The sequence below is a fragment of the Apium graveolens genome, chromosome 4 (assembly GCF_009905375.1).
Source record: "Apium graveolens cultivar Ventura chromosome 4, ASM990537v1, whole genome shotgun sequence".
Taxonomy (NCBI): Eukaryota; Viridiplantae; Streptophyta; class Magnoliopsida; order Apiales; family Apiaceae; genus Apium; species Apium graveolens.
Window position 1 is genome coordinate 68,833,844 of NC_133650.1, and position 15,079 is coordinate 68,848,922.

At 32.5% G+C, this 15,079-nt stretch overlaps 1 protein-coding gene across 1 annotated transcript; it reads right to left on the reverse strand.

Annotated features, from left to right (window-relative positions):
* Positions 1-1,042: 1,042 nt before the first annotated feature.
* Positions 1,043-2,920, reverse strand: LOC141718612 (uncharacterized). The gene is made up of 4 exons (XM_074520991.1): positions 2,413-2,920; positions 2,120-2,308; positions 1,909-1,970; positions 1,043-1,525 (listed from the first exon to the last, which is right to left on the reverse strand). The coding sequence occupies exons 1-4, from the start codon at positions 2,918-2,920 to the stop codon at positions 1,043-1,045; spliced, it is 1,242 nt and encodes a 413-aa protein (XP_074377092.1).
* Positions 2,921-15,079: the final 12,159 nt, after the last annotated feature.

Sequence of the window (15,079 nt, forward strand, 5' to 3'; positions counted from 1 at the left end):
TGTAAGTTGTAGTTATCTAGTCTAGTTCTCATGCATTTGTACTTAATGTTTTTGACATCATCAAATATCTGTTAAATTTGTATATTATGCTAATTTACAAGTTGGGGGAGATTGTTAGATATATTTGATAATGTCATGGCTAATATGATTTATGTTTAGTTTTCAGATCTTACTTAAACAGGATAAATCAGTACTTACTGGAAGTCAGGACTTAAGGATATCAATACTTATATTATCAGGAGATAATCATCAGAAGATGGATATCAGAACTTAAGTACTGAAGGACGTTCAGATAAGGACAACAGCTGATGAAAGGAAAGAAGATCGAGACAAACATAAGAAGAGATATGCATGAACAAGGAATTCTATGAAGAATAGAATACTTGGAAGAAAAGATATCTGATTGATATATTTTAGGAAGCAGAATTATATTCCATATCAATTAGCGATTATCTTGTAACTGTGTAGTATATAAACACAGACATAGGGTTTACACTAAAAGTGTTATCATATTCGAGAAGATTATTCATTGTAACCCTAGCAGCTCTCGTGATATTTGTTCATCACTGAGAGGTAACAGTTTCATATTGTAACAGAGTTTATTGTTTCAATAAAGTTTGTTTTCTGTAACTTGAGTTATTAAAGTTCGATTTGATTGTACTATACATTGTATTCACCCCCTCTACAGTGTGTGTGTGTGACCTAACATCTTCTTTATTGTAGCTAGTTTCCTCGGCAATAAGACGATTGACAAAAGTGTGGAAAAATCGTTCGTCAGGAAATGGCATCATATGAAAATCTCTTAAGGACTTACCAACATCATTTAACACTTTTCAATCTCTGCACAAAAATAAATGGTAAATGTTCCGACATCTAAATAAAAATAATAAAAAAATACTACAAAGTAACAAACGTAAAATGTATTTAATACTGATCACACACCTGCTAAAGCATAGTTCTGGATTTCATACTCGGACAGTGTTAAATGAATGTTATCTGAAATCTTACGCCAGATATAAAGAATATCGTCTGACAAAGCTGGCTAGTGTTTTTCCCATAGCGCAAGCGGATCAGACACTGAACAATATGCCAGTATGTTAACAAACATAGCCCGAATTTGGATTGGCATAGCTGATAATGCATTTTCTTCCAAAGCATTATGCCATTGCTTGTCATTATTCAACAGACCAAGAGCACCACATGCTTCCTTAAATGTATCATATGTAGTTCCATCAATAGTGCGCAACTGAGAGAAAGATAAAGCACCTTTACATCTAAGTAACAGCATTCGAAGGTGAAATAATTCACCAGTTGTTGCATGAACCTCTGCTAACCTCCCAACCACATCACCTCTTTGTCTAAGCTTCCATTTAGCAGTTTTCTTTATCCATGTAAACTGGGTGGGAAAGTCAGAATACGTAAAATTTTGAGCTTGTGGAAATTCACTGTTAGCTACAAACCAAGCCTCTAGTTTACTTTTTTTGGAAGTCGCGTTATTGCACACATTCTCCAAATCTGCAGAACTCTAAAAATTCAAGTACTTTTAACCGGGCAAATGTATTGGTAAGCGTTCAACACTTGGGGAATGATGGTGAATGTCAAACCCAAAAATCCTCCAAGATGCCTCATATGTACAAACATATCTACCATCAAGAAAATTCCTTACCTCATCCAAATTCTTCATGGATCTTGCAGTTTATTCACTCCCTGATTTGTTACTTTTCTTCTTCAACAACATTGTAGCAGTATCATGACCCTTTAAACAGTACTTGAAGAGATATTTCAACGATCTTGAACTGTTGCAAATTTCCAGATTTATATGACACTGAAACCGCAACAGAAGATCTCGATTGTATGGAACTACATATTGATTGTCAAGGTTGATCCCTTTTTTGTTGATAACTCTACCAGTGTTACGCCTCCGATAAACAGGAAAACCACAATCTTCAAAATAGGTATTACCATTAAACCTGCAAAACAAAACATTACATGCGTCGAGATTAATAATAAAATATACTTATTACAGAACATATGTATCATTCTATTTATTCAGGCCTCTTTGGGAAATGACGCATGCATTTTCCTTTAACCATACATGGAGATGTGTATAAGTCTTTACCACAGGGTCCATGCATCATGTAGTTTTTAACAGCTTCATATGCTATTGGATCAGAATTCTTATCTGGTATTTCAGCAGAAACCAACCGGTCAACCTTTTCAATAGAATTAGGTCTGCTTTCAGGGCTCAGCCAGATTAGCATATGCACGTGTGGCAAACCACGCTTCTGGAATTCAATTACATGCATAACTATGCACAACATAAATAAAGAAAATATTAAATCAATGCATGTGTGTAGATATGATTAAAAAAATTAAATGTAAAATTGTCGGTGTCCAGAAAAATAAATTTACCTCCTATACACTTTCCAAAATAGTTCTTCTTTTTAATCAAATCTAATAGCTGATCAAGCTTCAGTTTAAACACGCGAGAAATAATATCCGGTACATCAACAGGATCGACATTGGGCAACAATTTAAGCATTTCTTGTATCTCTGGCCACTTTGAGTTACAAGTCATGGTGAGAAATAAGGATGGATGACCAATTGCACGACATATCGCCAAGGAATTCCTAAAGTATTGAGACATGTATCGTTGGGATCTAGTGAATGAAGCAGGCAGTATAATAGCTTTTCCAACATGCATTGGATCATGGTCTCCTTTACTGAGAGCATCACGCACAGAATTATACAAATCAGCACGGATGGTAGTTTGATGCATTGAAACCCGGTCTAATCTATATTGTTCAATGGCAGCAAACTGATCCACAACATATTGTTGCCACAAACGTCCTGCAAGGTGTGGCGTTAAACCTGAAATTAATGAGACGATGGTGAGAATATACACATAGCCATTACGCATTTTATATTCTAATCACATTGCTTACTTTTAATAAATACCTTCAGAAGTGCGTATCATAATCTTGTAACAATAATACTCTCTTAGTGAAACATGTCGCCTCTGTGTTGAGTCAGGATCAAGGTCTTCATCATCTAAATTCTCTATTTCAGAGTATTTATTGCTTATCAGAGGTATACGTTTATGATAACCCTCGGTTCCCCAAGGAAACAGTAGTGGATATTACAACTTCATGAAATGTGGATCTGTTTCATATATCCTCTTCAATCCTTCTTGTTTGGAATTCACAATCGTGTCTCTAAAACCACCGGTATCCGTATCATCACTAACAATGAAAGCAGCAACTTCATCAGATGGAGTAATATGGTTTGGTCTACCGCTAGAAGATTGAGATGATATGAGGACTAACTTAAACTCATCCAGCTCTTCATTTTCAAACCGATTCCGAGCCATGCGAAAAGCTTTGACTAACTCATTGTTCTTGTCTAACATACCTAAAAGTTCCTCGACAATATCTGGATCAACATTGTCAGAAGCACCTCCCATTGCATTGATTCTATTCTCAACCTCATTCTGCGTGTCGTATATGTAGAGCTGGCAGAATTTGGGTGAAGATCCATCTAACGGTACTAAACTCCCAACCAAATGATAGTTTTGACCTTGTAAGCGAAAACAATAAGGAGAGCTACCTCTGTTTATTGAGTTATCAATCTTACCACCGCTGGAAGTGAATTGGAACATGCAGTTGTACACTCTTATGTACTGTTTAAAATGCCTCGATTTCTCACCATCAAGTAACAAAGAAGCTAGTGGTTCTGGTGGCGGCCTTTCTTTTGGCAAATGTATCTGACCATTATGACAACACATAGAAAATGTGGGCTCTTTACGCGGACATGATTTATTATTACGCTCTTCATTCCACATAGTAGCACCACATTTATTGCACAAATTTGAGGGACGACCAAGATCCATATATCCACGCCACAAAATTCTGATTCAATATTATCTCTTCCATGTCATCATGATACATATCATCAATTCCAACATCTGAATCACTTGACTCTGAATCCACAAATTCAACCACATTGTCAAAATCTGATATCAAATTCCTCTTTTCTGGAGATGCTTGTTCTTTATCCTTTCCTTTACTCTTTCTTGACTTCAGTTCATGGGGATTCTAAAAACTTGACCATAAAGGAGACATCGGAGGTTGACTCATTCGTCCATGTTCAAATATTTTATTAGACTTTGACAATGCGTCAACATTATTCATAGAGGATGTACCAGGTCTTTTTCCTATAACTGTTGAAGAATGAACAAATACTTCAGCACACAAATCGGTGAATGGTAATAATGGGATCAATCCCAGCAAGGTAAATTTTTTTATAAATTCGCATATCAGGAAACATGTAATAACAAAACGTACACATGGGATCTGTATAAATCTTCTCAATATTAGGGCCACGTACCCTGCATTTCTTAGCTGCAACAAAATACAAAAAAGAATTTTAAATTGTTTTCACAACAATAAAAACATGAAATCTTATAAATGAACATGCATAATCATGTATTAATGTGCATCACACAAAACTTACTCTGTGGTATTGTCTTCCTATTATCAACATTAGGACCACGTAATCTACATTTATTAGCTGCAGCAAGAAATAACAATGGATTCTTGTTGGTCTTAATAGCAAATAAAACATGAATTATTACAAATTTTATAAATTAGAAATTTCATAAACTGATTAATAGGTAACACACATGATTCTTCTGAAGGCGTAATTTTTTTTTCTTGGTTATTCGTTGAAACACTGTTATTAGTAGCTAAAATTTTCTCAATATTGCGACCACGTACTCTACGTTTCACAGCTGTAAAAAACAACATAATATAATGTTAACAATTTAGTAAACGCAACAGAGCATACAAAAATACTTATTTCAGTATAAAGTTATAATGTAACGTACACGGCAAATTGGTAATATCTGAGAGTGTAGCAGGTTGATCCATGCACCTAGAAATTGGAGTGTTATTCTCTTCAACTGTAATCCCCGAAATAGGTGAAATTTGTACACTGACAGACGTGCTATTTGATCCACCAAGAGGTCTCAAACCCACACTTCTGCTCATACATTTCAAATCTACAACAGGAAAAAAACAGAACAAATAGTCATACAAACATTCCCACTTCTGAACTTTACATTGGTAAAACAAACCCAAATACCTGTGAAGGAAGTCCGGGTGGTTCTATTAGACGAAACATCAGCAACAAAATTAGATGAATTGTGTGGACTGGAATCTCGCAATACATTTGTATTACTATTGAATAATGTCTGTAAAGGAGACCTAAATCCAACTACAAAATGCATATGAATCATGAGTTTCCAACATTCACTAATGTAACAGATAATAAACAATAATAATGGAAAACATACCAGATGATAATGCAGAACCTGTTAACTGTGTATTCGAGACTGTAACATTGGGACTCTGATTTTCTTTTTCAACACATACGTTTCTACGCTTCACAACTAATTCAATGAGATGAATATAAGAACATGAATTAGAACACAATCTACATACAAAATGTAAGAGGAAGAATGATATTCACCATTCGACTCAGAAACAGGAAAACTTGGGGTAGCCTGCAACAGATAAGATTGATTTGAGCCCTGATCTGATGAATCTTGGCTACGAATCAAACGTTTCAACTCTACGGACAAAAACATAAAATCATTCAAAATCATATAACACTTAACGTGATTGATAGTTAACAGTTATTCATGATGAAATCAAACCTAAAAGTGATGTCCTTGCAGAGCCTGAGCCTTCTAGGGAGCGTGAATCCATGCTTAACAGGAGATCGGCGGAGCTTAACCATTCGATTGAGAAGAACAACAGATGGAACCTATTAATCAGTTACTACATTTAGCACCAGTTTGAGAGAGAAAAATATTCAAAAAAATTTGAACGTACTAATTAGTTGCTAAAATTAGGGGGGTCTAGCTGTATAATATGTTAGTTTGTATATGGGTTGTAAAATATTTAAATCTTAAAAGATCCATGGATATGTGTATAATATAATATTTTATGTGTAAAAAAATTAAATGGGTCATGGATAGTGGGTCATGGGTAAATTTATGGATAAATTCTAAATGGGCACTAGTAGCCTTTAAGATAATATAGATATGGGGCGGAATTCCCCCGAAATGAAAACCACAAGTATATTTTCCAAACTTAAAGAAAAAATATATACTACTATCTCGCTCACGTCTCTGTCAAGCACTCTCTTTCTTCAAATATTATCTCCAGAACAAGATTGAAGAACGAATTGAAGAACAAATCGAAGACTTGGTATAAATTATACACATGTCTAAGTCTCCGATTTAAAGATTGTTACTAATATTTTGATTTATATGATTTTGCAGGGGATAAGTGCTTCAAATCGGGGCTTCAAACTCTTTTGGTTCGATTAAGTGGTAAATATATACTTATTCAGTTCGGTTAATTGGTTTTTGTTTTTATTTACTCCTAACTATATTCTTCACTTTCAAATTTTAGGCGATTAGGGTTTCAATATTGGGCTTTAAACTTTTGGTTAAGGTAAAATTGGGGTTTTTTTATACTAATTTGACCTGGTTTTCATTACAACGAAAAATATTGATATGCAGTATCTTTGAATTTGCACCATTTTATGTTTAGTAAAGATGAAAATTTAAGTAAATATTGCAACTTTGCGAGCGTGTGAGATTCTTGGAAATAATAGAACTGGTGAAACATAATAAGCTTCCAACTTCAGTGCACAATTACACAATATTACACAACTACCTCAGTCTCTAGGCTCTCTACTTACATTCGCTAGCTACTCAAATTATGCATTCCCTACTAACAACAATTAAACTAGTAACGGTAACTGAAAATTAAAATTATATAAGCTAGTACGCTAGTACATTCACATTTGTAAGTATCCATTTTGTATTTTGTGTCAACTAAGTTTTATTCTTTCATGCTAATTATATTTTGGTTCGGATGAACAGATTTATGGTCTTAAAGACATCAACTGCCTGAACCAGTTTTTGCTGATAGTCGAAGATTAGTTTTTTCATATCCAAGGATAGCTTGGATGATATGTTTTAGTTGTTAGCGTTTGAGATAAGACTCCTATGTAGTGGTATGGTTTGGAGAATTGAGACTGTTATTTAATAGTTTGGTTCGAAAAATTGAGACTCGTGTATGTAAATTTGATATTTTATTGATTTTGTGATTGTTCTTTAGATTCAGTATATATTTCAAAAAAAATTAAAAATAACTGTTATATTTGACTATTTTAGTGTAATATATATTTACATATAGTGTTATATTATATATGCTAGTGTTGTTTAATTACAAAAAAATATGTTACAATAGATAAAACATATTGTTATAATTGGCTGTGTGACCCATTTGTGGGGTCCATGTTTGCAGTCTTGATCGAACTTAATGTATCACTCATTTTGCGTTACCTTTGGGCATTACATTGTTACATTAGTTGCTTATTGTAACGTTTTTATCAACAATAGATCACAAAAGTAATGCTCGTATACGTAACGCTCCTCAGTGTTATAATAAACCTAATGTAACGTTTTTTGGGCATATTGTAACACCATTTAGCCATTACAATAGCCTACTTATGGCGTAGTGCACATAAGGTATGAATATGAGTTGTTTTGGGCATTTTCTCTCTAAAATTTACCTTTTAATTAAAATATTATTATCTTTTGTGAACACACAAATATATAATATTTTAATAAAATTGTATCTTCCAATCATGAATATATTTTTTTTAAAAAATCAAAATACCATTTATTTCAAAAATATCATTAACTTATACACGTGTGTTTATATTTATAAATATTATCAAATAATAGATAAATTTTAGATCTTGAAAATTTCACTTCAATTAATTTCAAAAAGTTATACTCCAAATCATCATATTATCCATACTCTTAAATTGGATTTTAAGGATTGAAATTTAAAAAGTTCATTACTTATTTTTTAAGTAGCATCCTTTTATTTTTAAAGATAACTTCACCAATATTTTATAAGAAAACATAGAACAAATAATCATATTATCTCTTTCTTTAATTAATAGAACATATTTTTACTATTAAAATATTAAATAATGAATGAATATAAGAGATATTGTTGTAGACAAAAATTCTTTATTTATGTCTTAACTACCAAAAACTAATTTTTTATATTATATATAAGGAATTAGTTAAGAGGTTGTTGATCTCTTATGTAAAAATATGAAAATGAAGATTGAAAATGTAACTCCAATATGTTCTTCGTCGCTCCACGGATCACTAAGCTCCTAGCAACATCATTTCTAACAGTTTCTTAACTCATTCTTATATATATTATAAACTATTGACTCTTAGTTATTTAATGTGAATTCATATTAAACAATGTTTCTTATCTTAACTACTTATTTTATTTTATATATTTAAAGTAAGTGATATTCTTAAGTACAAAAAAAAGTTAATAGGGTGAAAATATTTTCTTCTAAATTTTTTATATACTATTAGCTAACTTGTGTCTCTGTGACATGGTATGAGCGTCTCTATCATTCTTTGGCGACGGGGGATGAGATGGTAACAAGTGAAGATTATATGTTTAATGAATTTGATGCCAAGCTATGTGTTGTTGCTAGATTAATATCGGATGATCATGTCAATTTCCCAGCAATACAACAGAGGTTGGCTTCACCATGAGAACCGAGAATGGGGTGTATATGAAGGAATTAGAGACTAGTCTATTCCTTTTCCAGTTCTATCATGAAGTTGATATCAAAAGGGTTATAGAGGGATGCCTACGGTCTCAGAAAAATACTAATAATGACTAGATTATAGGATGGGAAACCCCTAAATTATCTCGAGCTTAACATGATGGATCTTTGGATTCAAATTCATGACTTAAAAGCATGTTTCATATTTGACAAATTTATCAAACAAGTTGGCGACTACATTGGTAGGTATATAGTAAGTCATGTCCAAGTAACTTTGTGGGAGTGTGGAGGGAGTATATGCATGTTTGAGTTTCTAAAGACTTATCAAAACCTTTAAAAATACATTTGAAACTTATGAAAACAAGGGACATATGGTTCCAGATAAATTTCAAATATAAAAATGTTCAGACATTACTCAGGCATTCAGAAAATTTTTGCAGCTAGCTTTTTGTCACACTAGAAAACAAAATCATCAGGCCTTATAAAACTTGGATGAGAGCTACAAATCGGAGCCAAATGGTCGCGCAATCAGACTAAAGAGCTCAATCTGAATACAAAGTTTGGACGGGCAAGGAGATCACATTCACGATCCAAGTTTTACTTCATAAACTGTAGGAGTGGATAGAAGAGGAGATAAGTTTGGAGATATCATATTTCAAAATACAGTTAAGGCGGGAAAATTGGGATATGGTTTTAATTAGCACAAAAGAATTAGGTATGTTAGGTCCAAAAGGTTAGGGCTGAGTATCCGGTTATTCGGTAACCGAACCGAAATATAATTCGGTTACCAAATACCGAATAAGGGTAAAAATCAGAACCGAATAGTGAACCGAAATAATTTCGGTTATTTACCGAACCGAAATAATTATTTCGGTTAAAACAGAAAACCGAATTAAAGAATCGAACTAGAAAAAAATTAAAATTTTAATAATAATATATTTAATAAATTACAACAAAGATTAATGATGGTACAACAGTTAAACTTATGCTCTTAGCTGCACTTCCATGCACTTGAATATTATGGTGTGCTGTCCTGATTATAATAAAAGTAATTCTTACTATTTAGTTTAGTTTTTTATTTTAGCAACTAAATTGAAGATCATGAAAACTAAATACATTAAAATATAAATTAGGAAAATAGTAATTAAATATAATAAATAAAAAGAGAGGAAAAGTGAAGTTGGGAACGGGGAATTAATAATTCAAGTGAAAAAAAAGAAAGGAGCTAGGTAAAAATAAGTAATATATAAATAAATATATTTATGTATATTTTAATATATATTATTTATTATATTTCGGTAATTTCGGTAATTCGGGTATTTCGGTAAAAAAACCGAAATACCGAATAACATAAAAAATCATAACCGAATTAAAAACCGAATTATTTCGGTTCGGTAACCAAACCGAATTATTTCGGTTATTTCGGTTCGGTATTCGGTTAACCGAACCGAATGCTCACCCCTACAAAAGGTACATAGAGAAGGGGGGTGAATGTATGTTCTTTGTTTTAAAACTATTAGTGCAGTGAAAATTGAAATTTTAAAATGAAATAAACAAACATAAGAGATTTCACGGAGAAATTCTTATATTATGAAATTCTTATACAATCAAAGAAGTTAGAAATGATGAGTATATCTAGATGTGTAAGTCTTAAATGGCGAGTAAACAATTGAGCATGACCTCTCCTCGTCAAATCAAGCTTTTTGGGTGCTGATAATATTTTACAAGAACTTCACACTATTCAAGAATGGAGAGATCTTTTTTTCCAATCTGATTCTTTTGATTATATAGGCTGGTAGGTGTGGAGAGAGAAGGAAACATACATGGTATCATGTAACCAAATAAAATCAACTTGATAGCTTGCAAATCATGTGCAACTTGCGCCTGTAGCCTCTTTAAACATTCACTTGCACCTACTTGCATACAAGCAATTAATTTTACTTACTTTTTCAACCAATTTACGCCATTAAGGGACTTGGGACCTTCTACTTGCACCTATAAGCTTCTTGAATATATTTTGCCTTAGAAAATAGGCTTAGTTGCCCCATTAAGGAAAGAACCAAGGACACTTGCTCCATATAGCTTCTAGGTAGCATTTTTACTTAGATTTTACACTAAGTTGCGCCTACAAGGTGGTATAGAAGTCCACTTGCGCGTATGGTACTTTAAGTATCCATTTTTCTTATATTTTAAGCTTCACTTGCACCTAGAGGACTCTTAGAAGCACCAGTTGTGCTTAATAGATCCCTAGTGGACTTTGCCTTGGAAAATTTATGCTAGTTGAGCCTAGAGGGAGTCCAAGAAAGATAAGTTGCGCCTTGAGTAGTGTACATTCACTTCTGAGATAGTTTTTGCTCCTGATTCTTCCTTGTTGCTCCTACTAGGTCAAAACCAACTCTGATATAATCTCTAAATTTTATCCATAATTTATCCCCCTTAGTTGAGTAATCCTTCAAAATGTATCAGAGCAGGGGTTTAGGACTATAAACCAAGTGAAGAGATTATAGGGTGTTAACCATTTTCGCACAGTGTAAGTGTGTGATTTATGTTTAGTGATCTCACAATATGTTTCACTCCACTCTACACTCAAGTGTTTGTCACCAAGTCTCACAGTGTCACTCACTCAAAGATTCAAGCATCCAAGTGTACCTGCAAGAAAATCATTTTCAGAGAAAAGTTGCCTTTCACCTTCAAGGATGGAAACTCTCAGTCAAGAGATTTAGAAATGTTCCTTCTGAGAGGGGAAATTAGGATTTTTTTATGTGGCAGAATTTCTGATATCCCTAAACTTTCAGGAAGAAATATCCCTTATAAACTCGTCAGATAATACCCGAGTCCTCATTTACAAATTGTAATTTTGATTGACGTCAAAATCATTTCCAGATTTGAATTCTGGGAAGATAATCAATGATCAATGATATGCCATTAAGAGATTTCTTCTGAAGTTTGTGAAGACTAATCAGAGTTAATAATCAAGGAACATGAACCCAAATTCAAGATCAGGGATAATGAACAGAGGAATGATCCAATAACCTTACCTTAATCCGAGATAATGAACCATGAAATAAATCATAGGTCCAGAATTGAAAACCAATCCATAGATTAGAGCATAGTAAAATGTAAAACTGATCTGGGATTATAACCTTAATCCAAATATCATAGTATGAGGTTGTTAAGGGCAGGATATAAGGACTAAGATTCAACTGCTGTTAGTGACCTTGATATGGTTTCACAAAAATTGCTTCGTCAATACCTTCCTTGTATGTGAATCTCACCTGTGCATAGGAAATATTTACATCAAGGGGTAGTGTAACACCCCCTTCTTAAAATTAGAAGGAGATATTACATATAATCCATAAACCTGCACACAGAGCACAATTATATTTATAAACAATAATTAAACAGTTTAAAATCTCCAAAATAATATAAATCTCCAAATTGTCTAAACCAATAATATAAATGTTGAAATCTCTAAATAAATAATTAAGTCTAGAGAATGATAAAGTCCAAAATCCTAATCAATAAATGGGGTATCTCTCTATCACACAGTCCCAGATCCTGCCAGAAAAAGAATACAGCATGAGCCAAACGCCCAGTACGGATTTGGAATACCGTTTATAATACAAGAGATCTGAAATAAATAATTTGCAGTTTACAATAAAACAACAATTTTAAAATTAAGTAGGCTGAAACAACAAGCGGTTACGATATTTCATACCGATACAAATACACACATCATAGGGTACCTAATGCGTGCAACAGAATGGTTAACGTGTATGACATATACAACGTCACCATAAATCAAATAACAAATCAAACTCTGGGTATACCCACGTATCCTGAACAAATATTAAATATGCAAAAGCTCCTCCCAAGAGCTAACAGAAGGATATGCCGTGACCAATCACATTGTCACGGAAGTGTCATGTCACTGGTGCCGCAATGACATAGTTGTAGTACCCCTACAGCTGGTAACTCGGTTTACCCTAAATCACACTAAGGGTTCAAAATAAAAATATTCTCGTAAAATTTAAAATCAATTGAGACAAATAATTCAGATTTTCAAAACAGTGGGTGTCATAAATAATTTTGAAAATCACATAAACATAGATTTATAATTTTTCAAATCAAATTTTAAATCAATTTTCGGAAGTCAAAATATCCAAACAATTTTAACGGAGCGAATAAAATATGAAATTAAACAAAGTAGAGATATTAAATTTTTAAGAAGAGCAGCGCTGTATAAAAAGGGGACAAAATCAGTAACTCAAATTAACTATAATCAATACTATCAAAATCTGTGAACGATTCGCTAAAGTCCCGCACCCGAATCTAATAAAAATTTATGTTTAACAATTCATTTTTTTATTACAGCCACCGTCAGCCTCTACACAATGACATTAATTTTATACTAATAAATATGACATATATTAATAAAATAAACACTAGTAATCTATACTATATTATAATAACCGGAATGAGGTATAATTTGGTATGCCTTTTTTTGGTTGGTATGTCTTTTTTTGGTTATCCTCATTTATGACCGTCAGATCTTTTATATTAAGTGATCATGACCGTTAGATTCAAATATTAAAAGAGTATACACTACTCAAACTCCCAGGTTCGAACCCCGCCAACAATAAATATTTATATTATTATTTATACACTACTAAAATTCCCAGGTTCGAACCTCACCAACATCAAATATTTATATTATTATTTATATACTACCCAAGATTCAGGTTTGAATCCTGCCAACAACAAATATTTATATTATTATTTATAAATATCCTCATAACGTAATGATCCAAAAAGAAATTTATTATAAATATAAAAGAAATTTATTATAAATTTAAATAATATAAAAATATAATGAAGACCCGTGTATCGCACGGGTTGTAAAGCTAGTGAATAGTAAATACTAGTAATGCGTCAGCTCCTGACTTTACTTTGTACCACAAGCTGATTCACAAACATGGCCACATGTGTATGATAATATTAACATAAATACTATTGTGAGAATATAGCTCTAGTATAATAAATTTAATAATAAAAAGTAAACCAAAATTCTCCTCTTCCAAGATACACACTTATGACATATTAGTATTAGTTAGTCACCTTAAAAAAATGTTAAAAAGCACTAATCAAATTAATATATAAAAGTCTTTTTGCATGAGTTTATAAATAAAGGCAAATATTAAATTAAAATAATTATATTGTTATCATAATAAAATATAACCTATAATACATTTAAATACTCTTTCACTTTACCGATCATTAGCGAAAAACAAAATATATATAATGTAAAATTAAAAAAATAAGAATGTACCATACGTGCATAATATGGTGAAATTAAAATATAAAAAAAACTTGGTTTGGTGTTGGTATCACAAAACCAGGGACATGGCTCATCTCAAATAAAACTACACTCCCATTGACATTGTTTCACTAGAGTTAATAAATTTTAATATCTTAAATTGCACTCATGGTTATCAATTAGGTTCTACGTAGTCATGTATACACCTCGATCAACTAACTATATTAACTAATAATAAAACATCTGAGTATATGATTACCTGGTTTATTTTGCACTTTTACTTTCTCCGTTACCCTTAGACTTGCCCTGTTCCGCTTCACCCTCCTTAGCCTCTTCTTCGCGCAACTCTTGCTCTAGGGTTTTAATATAGGGTCCGAATCTTGTTTATATATATATATTCCCATATCATCAAATACGAGTAGGATTCCAATTCTATTTATTCTAAACCTTTCATTATTATTATTATTATTATTATTATTATTATTATTATTATTATTATCATTATTATTATTATTAAATCATGAATATTACATATATACACCCCTTAAAAGGATTTTTTTTTCCCGGAATCAAATGAAACTAAATAATCGAACAAATGCGGATATTTCTCACGAATAGATTCTTCAAACTCCCAAGTCGCCTCTCTCTCAAAATGATTTTTCCACAAAATCTTCACAAACGGAATGATGTTCATCCTCAAAACTCGCTTCTCTCGAGCTAAGATAGCCTCACAAGAAAGCTCCTCTCTAATCTTATGTAACGGATACTGAACTACGTGTAATGAATAATATTTATAGCCCCTCAAAACAGACATATGAAACAAATTATGCACATGAGATAGTTATGGTGGTAACACAACTCTATAAGATACTTCCCCTACTTTCTCCATAACGTCAAAAGGGCCAACATATCTCGGACTAAGCTTTCCCTTCATACCAAAACTCTTCACACCCTTATAAGGTGACACCTTCAAGAACACATGATCACCTGGCTCAAATCCACCAAACTTGCGATGTTGATCCGCATAACTCTTTTGACACGATCGAGCTTCCTTTAATTTTTATTTAACTTTCTCCA

Excerpts from the sequence above, each read along its gene's own strand:
- LOC141718612 (XM_074520991.1), bottom strand. The coding sequence starts at position 2,920 with ATGCGTAATGGCTATGTGTATATTCTCACCATCGTCTCATTAATTTCA. Across the intron at positions 2,309-2,412 it reads TTTTGGAAAGTGTATAGGAG|TTATGCATGTAATTGAATTC; the intron begins GTAAATTTATTT and ends TGTTGTGCATAG. Across the intron at positions 1,971-2,119 it reads CATGATGCATGGACCCTGTG|GTTTAATGGTAATACCTATT; the intron begins GTAAAGACTTAT and ends TTTGTTTTGCAG.